The sequence below is a fragment of the Crotalus tigris genome, unplaced genomic scaffold (genome assembly GCF_016545835.1).
Source record: "Crotalus tigris isolate CLP2741 ecotype Arizona unplaced genomic scaffold, ASM1654583v1 scf7180000019170.200965, whole genome shotgun sequence".
In the NCBI taxonomy this organism is placed as follows: domain Eukaryota; kingdom Metazoa; phylum Chordata; class Lepidosauria; order Squamata; family Viperidae; genus Crotalus; species Crotalus tigris.
The window spans coordinates 63,729-82,210 of NW_024097411.1; the positions used below are offsets into that span (position 1 = coordinate 63,729).

General features: G+C 36.7%; 1 protein-coding gene across 1 annotated transcript in view; it reads left to right on the forward strand.

The window, feature by feature from the left end:
- The window catches only part of VWDE (von Willebrand factor D and EGF domains), a gene marked incomplete at its 3' end in the record, with an annotated part of 157,307 nt that overhangs the window by 26,774 nt on the left and 112,051 nt on the right, over window positions 1–18,482 (forward strand). Inside the window, exons 6-9 of the mRNA XM_039360249.1 lie at window positions 6,192–6,420; window positions 9,161–9,217; window positions 10,659–10,891; window positions 16,566–16,655. Of these exons, the coding sequence (XP_039216183.1) occupies window positions 6,192–6,420; window positions 9,161–9,217; window positions 10,659–10,891; window positions 16,566–16,655 (609 nt within the window). The remainder of the gene's footprint in view (window positions 1–6,191; window positions 6,421–9,160; window positions 9,218–10,658; window positions 10,892–16,565; window positions 16,656–18,482) is intronic.

Here is an 18,482-nt window from a genome sequence, read left to right on the forward strand (position 1 = left end):
AAAGGAAGCTCAGGAATGTATTGGTTGGAAACATGCAGAAGAGGCCTTCATCCTGCAGTGGATAGACAATGGCTAAAATGATGATGATGATCATCATCATGATTTCACTAACATTTACAGGAAAACTAAATGAATGAAATATATTGAAACTTTCATTAACCGATATGGCATATGCTCAGGACATGTGATACCAAAACTGAGATATTTTTTACTTTTCAGTTAATTTAAATGGAACATTTAATATGTGAGGCTCTAAACAGCCTGTCACTATCAACCAGGAAAATAAATGTAAGTGAGAGATTCACACATGAACTTTTACTTATATTTAATAACATACAGTATCTACGCAGACCATAAATAAACCAGTGCATGATTTCTCCCCATATGATTAGGAAATTCAATCCGTGAATATTCAATCAACAGTAGCCTATAAGTCATTTGATTATCTAAATCCTGAATAAACAGGATAAAATAGATAAGTCAAATGTAGTAGATAACTCAAATGCTAGTATGTTTATCATTTAATTGAAATGGGCAGCTCTTCCACTTTTTTAAAAAAAATGTGATATTTGTCCATCAAATAATTGGATAGATTAACTATGAGTGGTATATATCTATACTACAGTAATGCTGCCTAGATTAAGCATATCAGCAAAATATGAAAATGAACAGTGAGAAATAGGCTAGACAATGGGATTTTAGATTCCATTAAAAACATTTTAGCTGAATTTTAGCTAAATACACATTAGCTTCTAATATTAGAAACTAATTTATTTTTTATTTATGTAATTGATTTGTAAAGCCACCCATCTCAACAAGGGATTCTGGGTGGCAAACAAGAACAAACAGGATATCAACAATAGCACAGATGCAAAAATTAAATGCAAAAATTAAAATCCATAGCAGTCAAGAAAAACTACACAGTCAACAACACTAATATCACTAGGATTACAGCTTTTTAATACACTTACTACAGTGTATTAGTACAGCTTTTGTACACTTAGGATACCAGGTCCAGGACTAGGTCTTTAGTGCCTCACAATAGGCCAGCAGAGTTGGACCCTGCTGATCTCTGGAGAGAAAATGCTTCAACAAAGGTTTGTTAAACAAAATTATTACAGGTAGTCCTTTACTTACAACAGTTCATTCAGTGACCATTCAAAGTTGCAACGGCACTGAAAAAAGTGACTTATGACTGTTTTTCACACTTATGACCTTTGTAGCATCCGCATGATCACGTGATCAAAATTCAGATGTTTGGCAACTGGTTCCTATTTATGAGCTTTGCTATGTTCCCTGAGTCATGTGATCACCTTTTGCGACTTTCTGACAAGCAGTGTGCTGCAGCTACCAAAAAAGCCAACACAGTGCTGGGCTGCATTAACAGAAGGATAGAATCAAGATCACATGAAGTATTAATACCACTTTACAATGCCTTGGTAAGGCCACACTTGGAATACTGCATTCAGTTTTGGTCACCACGATGTAAAAAAGATGTGAGACTCTAGAAAGAATACAGAGAAGAGCAACAAAGATGATTAGGGGACTGGAGGCTAAAATATATAAGGAACGGTTGCTGGAAATGGGTATGTCTAGTTTAATGAAGAGAAGGACGAGGGGGGACATGATAGCAGTGTTCCAATATCTCAGGAGCTGCCACAAAGAAGAGGGAGTCAAGCTATTCTCCAAAGCATCTGAAGGCAGGACAAGAAGCAATGGATGGAAACTAATCAAGGAGAGAAGCAATCTAGAAACTTCCTGACAGAACAATTAACCAGTGGAACAACCTGCCTCCAGAAGTGGTGAATGCTCCAACACTGGAAGTTTTTAAGAAGAGACTGGACAGCCATTTGTCCGAAATGGTATAGGGTTTCCTGCCTGAGCAGGGGGTTGGACTTGATGACCTCCAAGATCCCTTCCAACTTTATTTTTTATTATTATTATTATTATTATTATTATTATTATTATTATTAGGGAAACTATAGCCACAGACCAGTTTGATACATTAGAACAGTGGTTCTCAACCTGTGGGTCGGGACCCCATTTAGGGTCGAACGACCATTTCACGGGGGCCGCCAAACAAGGCTATCCACCATTTTCCCCCCTTTTCTTTGGCCACGCCCCTGGCACTCGGTGATGTATAAGTGGTTGGGGGTCACCACAACATGGGGAACTGTATTATGGGGTCGCGGCATTAGAAAGGTTGAGAACCACTGCATTAGAATACTCAATCCAATTTTCTATCTATCTTTATTTAGAACAGCGGTTCTCAACCTATGGGTCGCGACCCCATTTGGGGTCGAACGACCATTTTACAGGGGTCGCCAAACAACGCGATCTGCCATTTTTCCCCTCAGGGGGCGCCACCGCGCATGCATGCCGCGCATGGGGGCGCATCGCGCATGGGGGCGCATGCGCGCCGCGCCGCGCATGCATGGCACGTCCGTGTGGCGGGGGTCGCCGTCACACAAAGGTTGAGAACCGCTGATTTAGAACATGGTCTAAGTTAATGATGAACACTTAAAAATTCCACTGATTTTAATGCAATAAGTTGAATATATATTTAAAGAAGCCCTCAAAATCAGCGCGAAATACATTCTTCCTTTAACAGAATCGTATATTTGATTTCCAGAGATATAGCTGATGCACTTTCCTGAAAGTGATTGGGGAAACAAAATGATGACATTAAAAGTGGTGAACTTTTACCAAGTGGGGTATTAAAACCATTTTTATTCTTTGCTTGTCTTTAAAAAAATAAGAAGAATTTGATTTGGATTTTTTTTTTAAAAAAAAAAAAAGCGTATGAGTAAAAAAAAATTCTCAAAAGCTTAAAACATGAGAAAATAAAGAGGCAGATCAAAAGCCAGGAGGTAAAAATCGAAATAAAAGCTAATGACATTTCTACTGCCGTATTCTTGCTGCCATAGTCTGAGCTAATATAGGCTTCTAGACCAGCCATGCTGGCTCAGGAATTCTGGGAGTTGAAGTCCACGAGTCATAAAAGAGGCAAGGTTGCCCACCCCTGTTCTAGACTCTTCAAAGGTAGTCCTGACTAGAGTGTTTGGGAGTAAAAGCAGAACTGTATGTATCATCTGCATACAGGTAATCCTCAATTTATGGTCATTTGTTTAATGACCATTCAAAGGTACAACAGTGCTGATAAAAGTGACTTATGTCTGGTCATCGCACTTATGATCATCACAGCATCCCTGCAGTCATGCAATCAAAATTTAAGCCCTTGTCAACCAGCATGTATTTTACAACAGCTGCAGTCTTGTGTGACCTTCCTAAAGGGATTCCAATATGTAAAGCCAATTGGGGGAGCCAGAGTCATTCAACTCCAAAAAAAAAAAAAAAAGATCATTAAATCAGGCTTGATTCACTTAAAGGCCACATTGCTTAGGGACAGAAGTTCTAGTCACAATTATGATCTAGTCACAATTATATACAGCATTTTCTGGGCCGGAGGTACACAATGTTTTTCCTGGCACAAGAAGACTACTCAGGTGGCAGGCAAGGATCAGACTAGATCGAATCAAGGATTAGAACATTTTCCATCCCATCATAGATTATTACACCACTTAGCGCTAGAAAGTACAAACCTGTAAGAAAATGCATACAGAGATAATGAATTATTAATTGTTAAATTAATTGTTTTTGTATTCTAAACCACCTCAGGTTCCTTTTGCACATAATGCATTTTATGCACATTGCATTAAAACAGACAACAGCATTGTTCCTTCTGGAAAAGGGTGGGGGATTTTTGAGTGGCGGGATCATCATAGCAAAAGCCCCACACTGATAACGAACAAATGTAAAAAAGGAAAGACATATTTAAATACCAACAGCACCAAGAGCCAATGGATGAAGCATATTGAGAAGGTTTATATTTCATGACCTAAAACTCTTCCACAGAAATACTCCGTGAATCTTAAATGACATTTGCCATTTCCCATTAAAATAAATATTATAGCATCATCAACGTCAAACAATAGGTTTGCTTTTCAAACAAGGCCATAACGAGAAATTAATTTACCATGTCAAATTGTTAGATATTAATTTATTTTTGCCTAACTCCTTATTCTCAGTGCTCAGGGAGCCTTTCAGTGTGTGTATGAACTAATGTTTGTCTTTCTTGGTATGCCATTTAGCTGACAGAATTACAGTGAAGTAAACATAACTTACAGGAGACCCCAGTCCAACCCTGTTGTCATATACAAGAGCCATTATTTTTCTCTACAAAAGAGCTGCTGCAACTCCTTAAGAACTCCGGCAAAATTGCACAAATGAAAGATAACTTCTGTTGTATTCTTTTCAAACATTACACAGAACTCAAATTCATTGTTTTCATTGTAGTTGGGCATCATTTTATTTATCTATATTTGCAATGATAACTGTTAACTCTAGAAATATTTGATAATCAGTTTTTGAAAGCTGAAAATGAGCGACTTCCATCTGTTTTCATGTGTATATTTTGCTCTGAGAAGACCATATATATCCCACTTTGTGCTAGAATTTTTTTTACTTTTCTTTTTTAACCCATTAGTCAGGGTTTTTTTCAAGCTCGTTTGAAACTTTCTATACATCTTTTGAGAAGAAATATTCATCAAACAATAGAATCTTCTTTTCTAGCGTAAGATTATTATTCACAAAGACTGAATGCCTCAGAAGTTAGCAGTGGCTCAAGTGTAACTGATTACAGCAGTAAAATAGATATGGTAAAAATTTGCTGTGTGGGTCTTACAGAACATTTTTCTTTCAAAAAGCAGCATAGATTCCAATGAGATGTCATTCATGAAGACAGGAAACATCACAGAGGCAGGATTCACTTATCATAGCAAGCTAAGAGGTACTTAATCATGGCTTGTATAACCCACATTTTCTCCAGGAGCTCAAGACAGCACACTTTTTCCCCCATACAACAATTCTGTGAAGTAAGCTGGGTTGAAAAAATGAAGAATAAAGCCCAGAGTTGTTCAACATGCTACTGGAGCTGAGGGTAGATTTGAATGTAGCAAAATTATCTTACCTAATTTTGATATTGGATTTCTAGCCTTTTCTTCCCAAAAGTGCAAGTTTCTAGCTGTTGCAGAAACTTTCAGTATATAAGGTTAAAGGAATCTTTAACCAATATCAGTCATAGCTATTTATAGGGAGTAATAGTAATATTTCATTATTTGAGAAGAAATTTTTAATCCATTTTTCCCAAATCTTTCCTGAGATGTTGCTGTTGCCTACAGCAAACAATTGAGAAATCACATTAATCTGATATAATATTTTATCATTGATTCTGATATTGACAAGAAGCTAAATGAATAAAGGACAGGGTGGCTAATCTGGGATCATAGAAAACATGGTTTAGATTATCATTTTAAAAGGCAAAAAATAAGAGTAAATGTGTTCTATAAATAAAGAGGAAAAATAACTAGAGCAGTAGCCATCTTACATTATGGTAACAAGCTGAAAAACATTTAAAATTAATTAATCCAGTTGTCTGGCTGGAATCATTTACGATATTTTATATACAGAATTTTAGTGTCTAATTTAAGACAAGTAATACTTGCTCACTAAAAGAAATAATACAGTTTTACAACACTGAAACCATGTTATAGTCAAGGCAACCGTATATTGCATTAGTAAAGTGTTGAAATATCAGCAATGTAGAACAGGCTTGATAAGTGTGCCTTTTTGTGGTTTAAAAGTTTTTCCGCATTAAAGGTTTCTTCACATTGTTGCTGTTGTTTTGAAACATGTATAGCAGACATGTGAAACTTGTAACATCACGTGACGTCGCGCTACGTATCTGAGCTTTTTCCCCATTGCCGGCAATGGGGTGGGCATGGTTTCCTAGTGACGTGTCTGACTGTGGGCCGGCAGTTTGACACCCCTGATGTATAGAGTTTACTGAAGAGAGGGCATGATTGCCTTTGAGAAACAGAGAGCTTTTTCATTGTTAACTGATTGAACTGGGCTCCTAAGGAGAATTCCATTCTGATGTTGCTAGAGCTAGACCACCACAGATCCAATTTTTGCTTGAACCTAACTGGCAAAAGCTGAATCACTGGTCAGAGCTGACAAGGGAATGTCGTTTGGAGGTCAGCCCCTTCTGTCTTGCCTGCTTCCACAACTCATTGGAAGAAGTATAGTGTTTAGTGCTCTACTCCTGAATTTTGAATACTATTTTTCCACAGATGAACAAATGTGGAACACAAGCCCCAATCTGGCTCTCCCTTCAGTCAGATTCTCTCCCACGTCCTGGAGAAAGAAAGGCACTGACTGCCTGCGCAACCTGGCAATTCTTTTCTGGAAGCACTAAAGACTGTTGCCTCTTCCAAATCCCCATCTCAGTTAGACACTGTGGGGAGTTCCTTGTTTATCTCCTGCAACCTACTCAAGGGTGCATGGGCTACTGTGCAGAAGGTGAGTTTCATGAACTCCACATTTATCGCTTATACTGTATTCTACGTATTCCTTTTACTGCACATTCAAAGGTCTTGTTATTGCTGTACACACCTCGGTGACCTAGCAAGTCAAGCTGTAAGATGCACACCATGAAAGTAATAAATCAGCAGCTGCCCAAACTGTTTTCATAGAATAGTTGTTATAACTTTGGCAGATTTTAATATGCAGTGTGTTACCAAGGAAAAGTTAGTGCAGTGACACTTTGTGCACAATTTTTTTATTTCCATGTTTGACTTAAGGAGTGAAAATAATTTTTTGAACATTTTGTATTGTTTTTGTTACTAAATGGTGTCTAACACTGAAATAGTTGTTGGAAATGAACAAGTTCCTTTTAAGTGAAGGCAAAAGACAATAACTTTTGGTTGACATTTTTTTAAATTACTATGATCAGGAATTTCTTACCTCTGTACAGAAAAGATATTCTATTTTGTATTTAGGAAAGAAAGGGAATGGCAGATAGCAATTCCTCACTGAGACTGTTATGTTATTTGAAATCCATCACTTCTACAGGATAATACAAATGAGTCTTTCTTAGGAGAATCAGCAGCAATAGGTGAATTTGGCAGAACAACTTAAATCTCAAGGAATCTACACAAAGAAAATCTGGTTGTAGAGTAGATAGCTTTTTATTCCATACCCAGTCATTATCGAAAGCACTCTGTTGGTAAATCTCTGCTACCTTCTTGGTGTGGACAGCTACAATATAATATTTATGAATGTATTTAGTTTCTTATCTACTCAAATAACTTTTTTTTCTCCTTGATTGCCCTTTGTGCTTGAAATTGCCTCTCAGAACACTTGAGTGATACCACTTCTTTTTCAGTTCAAGTCTCTCCTCGAAAATGCCCTTTTCTGTCAAGATTTTGGCATAATCTCCTGACTTCCATGCCTTCTGTAACTCAGTTTAATGTTGCAGCATACTTATCTCTTTCCCTTCTTCTTCTGACTTTTCTGCATCAGATTTTATATTGTAAGAAGGCAAGAAACAGTGTTTTCACATTTTGCAAAGTGCATGGATGGCACCATGTTTATTTAATAAGCTCACTGATCTCAATACTACTAAGCCTCTTTAACATTTCTTTATTAATTTCAGTAGTGGAAGCTGAGTTTAAAGAACCCTTCAAAATTTCCAGGAGAGTGAAACTAATAAAATAATTAAAAGACAAAACAATTTTTATAATGTTTTTACTATCTGCATTAAAAGGACCTTGGGCAGGCTTAATCTCTCTATTCAAATTATCAGATAATTGAGATGTTGCTACACAAAATATTTTTCTCTATTTATATTGATATAAACTTTCTTGATCTTAGAAGATGTAATTTAGACCAGGGGTCCCCAATTCATGGTCCATGGTCCGGTACCAGGCTGTGACCTATTAGCCACCGGGCCGGGGGAATAGTTGGTGAGCCCCTCTTCATGGTAGCATCGCCATTTGGGTGCTAGTGGCCCCATTTGCACATGCATGGGGGCACTAGAACTGCCACCAGCACCAGGTGGACATTAACGGCCCATTTGTGCATGTGAGCCACCACACCACCACAGATGCACACAGCCCGCTTGCACACGGGCACCAGAAGCCCATTTGTGCATGTGCACAGATGCCAACGGCCCATTTGCTTAGGCACTAGCTGTCCATTTGTTCGTGCACATGGCTGCCAGCACGCCACTGTGGGTGCGCACAGCCTACTTGCACACGTGCTAGTGCTGCCACTGTGCGCATGCCCATTTGCCCATGCATGTGTGGGCCTCATGCATGTTCATTTCCCTCCTCCTCCCTTTCTTTAAAGGCCGCCAAGCCAGAAAGGTTGGGAAGCTCTGATTTAGACTATTGTGGTAAGAACCAGAAGTTTGGATTGGGACTGGAAACAAAATAAATGTAGTACTTTTTTAAATACATGATGAAAAAATGAACATTAGAAAAACTGTCAAAATTATTTTTGAATTTGTTTTGGTGTTGGTGTTGACTTCATTTTTTTCAACTTTTCATTAGGGTCAGTTTATTTAATAATATATGTATATAGAAATAATGAAGGAACAGATCTCTGAGAGCCAGACCATCCCTGGATAGGGACTATGACTACTTACCACAGCCAACTCACTACGGCCATCTTGCTGTGGCCAAGTCACTGCAGGACAACATGCCACCTGACAATTTGCTGCGGTACAAGAGTTACATGATATCAAAGAAATGGGACAATAGAATCGTTAAAGAAAGGATGCAAAAGGAGGAACAAAATGAAATGTGATTACAAAAAAATAATGGTTTTTTTAGTTATTTTAAATGATTCAATTGAATTGTTAAATTGTTTCACAGTTAGTTGGCTGTGGTGAGTTGGACATGACAAATTGTCCCATTCCACCCAAATATTTGAAAAATGGATGGATGGATGGATGGATGGACAGACAGACAGGATTGATTTTGCATAGTCATGTGTATATTTGCACATAAGTGTTTCTTTGCAAAATACATAATGATGAAAAGACTTATTTCCCAGTTTCCAGAAGAAGCAAGCCACTTCTGCTTTTCAGAACTGAAATGCTGAGGTACATATTTCTTACTTGAGAATCCGTGAAAATTGTGAAAGCTGTTAGATCAATAAGTCAAAATATGTCCAGCGAAGTATCAGCAAACTCTTAGCATTTGCTTCACCAATTCACAATGCCATGTTAATTGATTTATTTCCTTCATTGTTGAAGAATCACAGCTCAACTCTTTTGATCCCAAAAGGACTGAATCAGAAGACATCATTCAAGGTAATTTAATAACATGAACTGCACACAGTATATGAATTATCTTTTATCTGCAGAACCAATGCATGCATTGGTGATCCTTCTCCTTGCATTTTTCCAAAGGAATTTTTGGAAATTAGGAAACCAGCCAAAGCTCATATGTAGAGTGGGAATGCAGCTAAGTATTAAATAAACAAACACTGGTTTATTATGCTTATTCTTATGCTTATTTGTAGCAAATATGCAGTCTTGGCAACCAATGTTTATCTATTATTGCCAGTGCTATTTGTAAGGTACTGAAGATCAGCTTGTACATTTGGGCATTAAACCAGGGTGTAGAGTCCATCTCTAAGGGGCATCGCAGTATATTGATTGGTGCCCTTGACTGCCAGTATCTTTTGTTTAGTTTGATATGGATGTTTGTAGGATCATGTGTCACCCAGAGTTGTTTTTTAAACAAGTGGCCTATAAATAAATACTTTAAAAATAAAAACAAGAATGTTAATAACAGCAAAACTATGTTTTATATCCAGTTATATAGTTGAATGGTCAGAAATTTATTTAATGGAGAGAAAGGATTTTTTTTTTACATCTCTCCAGATTTGGTTATTATCATAGTTGAAGGACTTTCACATATTATGATTTCTGACTCTTTGAAGTTTGGGAATTAAGACCTTGTCAGGACCAAGAGAGCTGTTAAGTGCATCCCTATTCTTTGCTGTTTTTTAATGTAAAGAATTCAAGAATATTTCTGAAACCTCAAAATCCTTGTGGCAGGAAAAAATCCACAGGTTATAAAAGGGTGTTCATCTAACTTTGGGCTATCATTTAATTGCAGTCTTCGTCCTTGGGCTTAGATAATTCAAAAGGTTGATGATGGGATCCCATACTAGAAGTGCCTGCAGTTTTTCAATTTCAGAATCTCCTATGGGTTTGCTGACCTCCTGCCTTGAGGACATGACTGTGATTCAAACTGAGTAGGGATATTTTTTTTAGTGCTCTCCTGTTGATATTGAAAGATTACTAAGCAAACTCCTCTTTTGATTGCAACCATTGGAAAAGCTTTGCTAATCATTTTTTACTACCTTGTTGCTTTGAACTACTCAGTTTAGTTACAACTTGCAACTATTCAGTCTTCACCTGTCTGCAAAAATTGCATAGTATATAAACGTCTATGGAAGTTCTGATTCATCCAGGTCATGGTTGTCTCAAAAGTGCTTTTATTTTAATGGCAACTGGACTTTCTGATTTTTCTTTAAGACATTTTACTTCTCATCCAGGAGATTTCTTCAGTTCTCATAGTATAGCATAGTATAAATGTCTAATTTTCATTCAGAAAACATGGGGCTTTATATGTCTTTTTCCAGTTCTATAGTGCTGACTCATTTATAATTTTAACTGTGTTGAATTATTTATTTTTTAATTCATGTACATTATATAACAGTCTGCTTTTCTTCCCACCTAGGGAAATTCCAAATTCCAGTTTTACACCCAGTTGTTACTCCTGAGCTTTTGGGGTCCCAGGTCTACCTAAAATGCACTTTCAGCAGTCTAACTTCAAATTGGGCTATAGGCTATACAGTGATCTGGTCACGACTTTCTACATCCAATGTGAAAGAACAGCTTCATCATGACACAACTGTGCAGACATTCTCCTACGTGGAGATGGATGGAATTAATTTCAGATTGGGAGATACGGTAAAGCTTTCTTGAACTCAGAAGACCAGGTCAAGAAAGACAATCATTCTTTACTGCTTTTTAAAGTTCTTATTAACTCTCATATCTCAAGCCTGAATTTGGCCTAGAAGTAAAACATGGTTGTTCGAGAAGCAATGTATTTTAATGTAATAGGATTGAGTACATTTTATTAACTTTAGAACTACTGTATAAAGCAATCTAGTTCATTTATCAAAAAAATGTTTTTGTTGTACTGCATAGCATTGCATCTTTTAAAACAGGTAATAGGTAATAATAGATCATTTTCAATAAAAATAACTCTACCCTCTTACAGCACTGTAATAACCAAAAAGCACTTTGGTCAACCTGAGCCAAATACCTACAGCACAATTCTTTGTATTTAAGTGAAAATAAAACTTAATAAAAACACAAATAGTTCTGGGGTCTCAGATCACTACAGATAAGAAACAAAGAAGCTCCTAAAAGAGAGGATGATGTGTTCAAAGCCTCATATAATTTTGGCCCTGGTTTTTGCTTGAAAAATTAAAATTGGTCTCCTATTCCTCTGCTAGCCTATCATAGTTTCTTCAGATTTTTCATTTGGGGAAAAGATTTGGAAGCTCTTAGTTCTTAATTGTCCCTTAGTCACACTTGAGGAGCCATGCCATTTATTCTGTCACTTACTCTGTCTACTCAATTAAAAAAACTTAGCAAAGAAAATCCAAATATGTAAGTTCATAAATAAATTTGAATCTTACTTACATCCTAATAGACAAGATTGCCTTTCTCCTGTCATTCCCTTTCTATGATTTTGAGATAAAACTGGCATTTTATCAATTTTTGTAAGGTTTACAAAATATTGCATGCAAAGTAATTTAATGCAGCAAAGCAAGATGTACATGTGTACACAAGTGAAGTATTTTTGCTGCCTTTTAATTTTTACCAACTATATAAATATGATTGATGTAATATCAGAACTGACAGAGTTTTGGGATATCCTACTTGACCTTCAGGGGTCAGCTAAGATTAAGATCCATCCAAATCAGCCTTTCCATGGTGGGTGCTGCAAATGAAGGCATCCTGAGTCACTAATTGTGACAGCCAATTTTGTCATTGTACAATATAATTTCCAAGTACCTCCATACTTTTCTGTACAACTTATTTCTCAAAAGCTACAGAAAAAAGACAAGGCGCTTAAAAAATAACATTCTGTTCCCATATGATTGACACACCTGAACTACTTTCCATTCATTTAAATTTTCATTAGTAATATTGTTCACCCCCAATATCAAGTATCCATCAATATGTTCATTCCTTAACCAGAGTCTTTGAGTTTTACTAGTCCAAAGAGTTTGAACTTTTGTTAGCATATCTGTAAATAGCCAATACCATTTCCCCATAATGTTTAGAAAAGTCACAACTTCATACAGTTACGCTATTTGAGCTCTGTTGACAGCCAAATGCTAGCAAAACTACTGCAGCTTTAATAAATAAATCTGTAATATGCTATTTTCCCTTGGGTAAATGCTCAAGATAGCCCATTCCATCTGATTTGAAATTGTAGCAATCCCAAGATCTATTTAGATGATATTGACAGAGGTCACTCTATACCTGGAGGGACAGCCATCTGTAAATTGCAGCAGGTAGTGTGTGCGCAGTGGGTAATACTAAGAAAGCAGGATGTGCCAAAAAAAGAAAAACTGGTCATTTTTGCATGCATTTTTTAAAAGGCTTATGTAAAATTGCCTTTTAGTTTGGCATTGGCATTGGCCATCTTGCTGATGAGTTACAATATTTTCAATTATGATCGCAACTCTTCCCACAAATACTGAAAAACTCCTTATACAAAATTCCATAGTGATTTATCTTTGTAGATATATTAGCAAGAAAGGCAATTACTTGAGATGCTTCCACTATGAAGGAAAAGAGAGATTTCCCTTTCTCACATTTTTAATTCCGTTAACTGCAGTACAATAATTCCTGATGTATTAAATATTGCTTTCAGAAAGAGTTCTGATTTTTTTCAAAATGAATTTTCACAGTGAAATTCCATAGCAAGAGATGTGGATTGCTGGAATGAAAACAAACTTTGAGACTAGCCTCTCTGAATCAAGCATTATTTCCAATTCTAATTATTTTGACTTGCTGTAATCATTATAGATAGCTCGGTCTAAACCTTATTATGCTAAACAAAAACCCTCTCTTTCCTCTGATAAGCTTTATTTGTTCTTTTTAATAGCAGAAATTACCTAACATGGAGTACAATATTATTCTCTCCCCCACAACACACGTGCGTGGGCACACACGCACACACACACACACACACACACATACACACACACACACACACATCGCTGAATGTCTGAAGGAGAAGGCAAGAAAATATTCCAAATTAAAATCTGGATACCCTAAAGAAAATCTTTACCAGTTCCCTGAAGGATGAAAAGGTGGTGGTCTCATCTATCGGAACCATGACACTAAACTTTGAATGTATGTTGGTCCAGAATGAGGGGCAATTGCTGAGAATATCATTTTGTGCCACTCAACATGTGTGGAATGGATAACCTCAGTATCCTCTCCCTGTTCATTTATATAAGTCTGGCAAATTCTACCTGTAAAAGGTAGCAAGGGTCCAATCTTTATAGGGATTTACAGGCAAGCTTCAGTAGTGTGAATTGGCCCCAAATCCTACTGGCAACCATTTCAATTAACTTTATCCCTTCTAGTCTCTCAGGGCCGCCTGGCAAAATCCTATGTGCTTGCCCTACAGTATAGAAATAAAGCTAGGTATTAGCAACTTATGATCTCATCATACCGATTAGTGATCTCATATAAATGTTAAACTGGATCAGGGAGAGATTCAAGCTCTGGGACACTCCGCAACATAGTGCACGGGTTCAACCTCTTGTCTCCTGACAGCTAATCAGAATCACTGGCTCAGGAAAGAGTGGAGTCACTTGCAAAACTCTATTCAATCCTCAATCCTTGCATACATCTCAAGGAAGACGTAAATGTTGGGTACTGAATGCCCGTAGAGGGAGTGCATCACCACCCTATTAGTCCTGCTATAAGAATGATTGATGCACTCTCAGTCCCAGGTCAGGCCTGAAATACAACTAAATGCAGATAACTGATCACATCCAAGAGCTGCTGAAGGACCTTCTCCAAATCCTTTTCAAGAAACTGTAGGTTAGAAACTGGCTAATAAACATGTAGGATGACTGGATCAAGAAATAATATCTAAAGGGCAGGACACATCAGCCCCAAGCATTCATAACCCTGTATCTATGCCATTTATAGCCCTACATATCATCCAAGGAGGGCAAGGATATAATTTGAAGATGGGTGAGCTTATTCCACATAGAACTCTGTATATGACAGGCAGAAAATGAGACAAGAATTAGATTCTTACTCACCTCCTCCTATAATTGTCTATGCCTGGTTTTCCCATCATACGTTCCTCTGTGAGTTGCTACCAGAACTATTCCCATGTATATGCATGAAGAACAACAATAATTAAAGGAATAGAAACCAAGTATTATAAAGAGAGCCTGAAGGAACTAGAAATGTTAGCCTTTCAAGAGAGGATTTCAGGCAGTCTACATTAGAGCGTCAGAATTAAAATTCTGTGTCAGAATGGTGACATAGAAACTTGGTAGACAGATTCCAACTTGAATGTTGTGGGTGGGGGGAACCTTCATTAGCAAGCATGACACATTCCTTCTTGTGGCATGCAGAGGCTGAATATGTGTTATGGATACTTAGTTTAGATTCCTGTCCTGACAGTTGGGCTTAATGGCTTAAACTGCCTTTTCCAATTATTATTCTAACAAATCATGCAAACCTGTCAAATTTATCCACAAGGGATTGCTGCCAAAACAACCCCCATCACTCTAATAAGAATGCAATTCTATTTTTTTCCTATCATGACTATACAACGAAGCCCACAGAAAAATTAAAGCTGCAAAACACATTGCCAAATTGTCAAACTCCATCACAAAAACAATCCCCCAGGTGTCTATAGGTGCCTTTGTTCTCCCCATCCTAGCACTTCTGGATCTCAGTGATATGTTTAGCTTAGATAAACCAATCTCTTTTAACACTGTTAAAATTTAGGGAGAAGAAGGATTTTATTTTATTGAGAAGCTTTAGGGATAAAATATTCAATCACACAGTCAAAGTTATCTTTCCATAGCCTGTGGGTATCTTTTTCATTTCCCCTTTTCTTTTGAAATGATAAAGGGGGAGGGAGACACCTGATTGCTTAGTTAACACCAGGAGCCAATATTTAAAGGCAGGAAGCTTGTGAGAAAACATGTCCCAATAATTGTGTGATGTACTATCAAGACTAAAATGTATGTAAGTCTATTGTGAGGAGGAGATCTATAATTACAAAGGAAGAAACTTCACACATAGAAATACAATGTAGTATTTCACAGTCTGTGCAGCTTCTAGAGGTATAAATTTCAATTCCTGGAATTTTATGTACATTGTACAACATTGGTATTCTGTATTCCTGGTACAATAATAATAATAAAAAAATCTGATTGGCTTTTTTTCCTTTCCAGACTGAAAAGGTCACTTTATGTAGATGCTCACCTCAAAGATACTTCAATCTTTGCACTTTGAGTTACAGACTTTTTGCAATTAGTTTACAAATTTCTTTTTGGCAATCTAGACAAAAAACATTGTTTTTCAAAGATGTTACAACTAGAGTTTGAAATCAAGCCAAATAGGTCCTTGATGACTATAAAAAAACCACCAATTTATTGATCCAAATGTGGCACAAATGGGCAGTTTAAAAGAAAAATAATAACAAATATACTAGTTGTTCAGCTTTGGAGATTCTAGGCAATTTGGAAGCATTGAAAAATAATACTATCAATCCAGCAATCATAAAATCAGCAGCATAAAACCTCCAACAAAACCTGTGTAAAAGAAACCTCATAAACTGTAACAATCTTAGCTCCAATGGCAAAATGTTCAGAAATATAGCATATATGTAATGGCACCTGCAAAAGATGCCCCATTGGTGATTTAAGCACATAGGGCAATTATATGGGAATAGATGGTCTTAAAAATGCCAATCCATCTCTCTCTATTGATTCCACTATATAATCCATTCCCTATATCTGAGCCCATAGCATTGTGACATAATCACCAGTTCTATTTTTCTGAAAAGCAGTGCACAGAAGCATCAGTGACATGTGGGTGAGAAAATATAGCTGATATTGTAAGAAACATTTTTTGTTACCAGATGCTTAAAATGATAAAGCAGTGCTGCAGCTTAAAAAATGCTGCACACCTGTTTGGTCCAATCTTAGGGCCTATCGGCAGATGTCCTAGCTCTGAAGGTCAGAGACTTCTTGAGCGTTCTGTGCAGTGATAACTGGCTTGGCCACAGCTTTTAAAAGCCACATATGGATATTTATTCAAACAAGTTTCACTGTTAGTTTTTAGCGCTTGGAGGCCCACCCCTGTGCATTCTCAGTTTGACAGGGAAGGGCCCTGATTACCTTTTTGTGAAGGAGGTCTACAATTGCTAAGGACAAAAGGCAGCACAATAAGTTTTATAAGGTGTAATCTAACGATCACTTAGTACATTTTCTATCATTTTTCATAAGCCTGTCATTTAAAAAAAGAGAGAGAGAGAGAGGCAAAAAGGTTTTGAAATAGTTTGGCTTATTTATTGCAGGTCTTTTGCACTGTCACAGCTTTTAGGTGGGACGCAGCTGATCGTCACTCTTCCCCTGAACAAAGCGATGGATTCTACGCTGGAATCAAGGTAACAACAAAACTTCTAATTTCATAAACTTCTCTAGCATAGCCTTCATGGAGATTTCTATATTAGCCATTTTGTTTCGCAAGACAACACACCATAAAATTGGCTTTAGTGATTATAAGAAGGGTGCTTCTAGGTGCTGAGGCAGAAAATGTTTGAATAAATTGCCTGCCATTCTATCAATCATTCTATCTATCAGTCTTTTAAAAACACTAACAGCTGCAGCATTTTAGGTAGAAAGAAATGTAATCTAAAATCCTCCCATGTTCATTCGCCTGAGTAGTATGGTACTGTACATATAATTCTGTGCAAATAAATAAATTGCCATAGCAATTTATTTATTTGCACAGAATTATATGTATATAATTATATGGCTATAAGGCTATATGGCTATAAGGACAGATTCACACTGCAATATAACCTGTGTCTTTAATATGACCAAATTTATGAGGTCTGGCATGAGATTAGCATTCAAATCTTTTGAATTTTCTGAAAGGCACCATTCATTTACAAAAATGAGGGCCAAATTCTCTTTTATATCAAGGAAGCTATTGTACATCACTGGGCTCATGTGCAATCTGTAAGACCCTCTTTTGTGTCCTCCTTCGTGAAATGTCATGAGAGCCAGTTTGTGGTAAGGTACTGGCCTAAAAGCCAGGAGACAGTGAATTCTAGTCCCATTTTAGGCATGAAAACTGGTTGAGTGACCTTGGACCAATAACTCAACCTGGCTTACCTACAGGGTGGTGGTTGTGGGGAAAATCAGAGGAAGAAGTGTTATGTAGGTTTGCCACCTAGAATTACTTATAAAGTAATAAAGACAGGATAAAAATCTAATAAATAAAATGTCAACAGCACAATGATAAAATATTCTGAAATAGGAAACAAGTGAAAATATTAATTTTAATTAGATAAACATTTAAAAAAACCTCCCAACTTTTAATGTATTTTAAATCCAACACTTTTACAGAATAATTGCTGTGCTTTATAATCATCTGTGTGATTATGCCTTTGACTGCAGACTTAATAGTGTAATCACAGCTTTGGCTGATGTGGCATTATTTATATGGATAAAATTATATAAATCTTTTATAATTTTATATAAAATTATATAAATTATTTATATGGGTAAAATTATATAAATCTTCCCCTGATAAAATGCAATAATCTGCTCAAACATCATAGATGAAATCTTTTGTTTACCCTCTAGTTTCCCCAGATCTGCCTCGAAGATGTCTTGAAATAGAGTTATGCTCTATATTTGGGATGTGTTATTCTTGGTCATACGGAGTTTCTTATTCCATTTCCACAGTTTTCCTCCTACATTTAAATATTGTCAGCAAATAAAAAATTCTTCTTACCTATTGGATGGAGAAGAAAGTGAATAAATGCTGTCCTCTGAACTTTTCCCATTTTATTGTCTCGTGATTGACTCATGAAATATAACACTGTTTTAAAATCATTTTAGCTTAACATCTTTAAAATTAATGTTTATATCTGTGTCAGAGGGAAGGGTGGGTATTATTATTTTGAATTATAGTTAGCCATATTTATTTGCTATGTATCAACAGCTACTATATCTATATTTACTTCCACATTAAGATTAAAACAGAGTAGCAGATGTAGAATGGTAGAAGTCAGTTATGGTGTTGTCAACATAAACTTGATTCAGAATACATCAGTAATATTTTGCTTTTGTAAATAATGAACAAAGTAGAAAGGCATAAAACAGTCTTAAAACACAGAGAGAAACATGCTAGGGAAGAATGAGAAAGAGAAAAAACTTGATACTTTAGTCCAGGAATGTCAAACAGCTGGCCCATGGGCTGG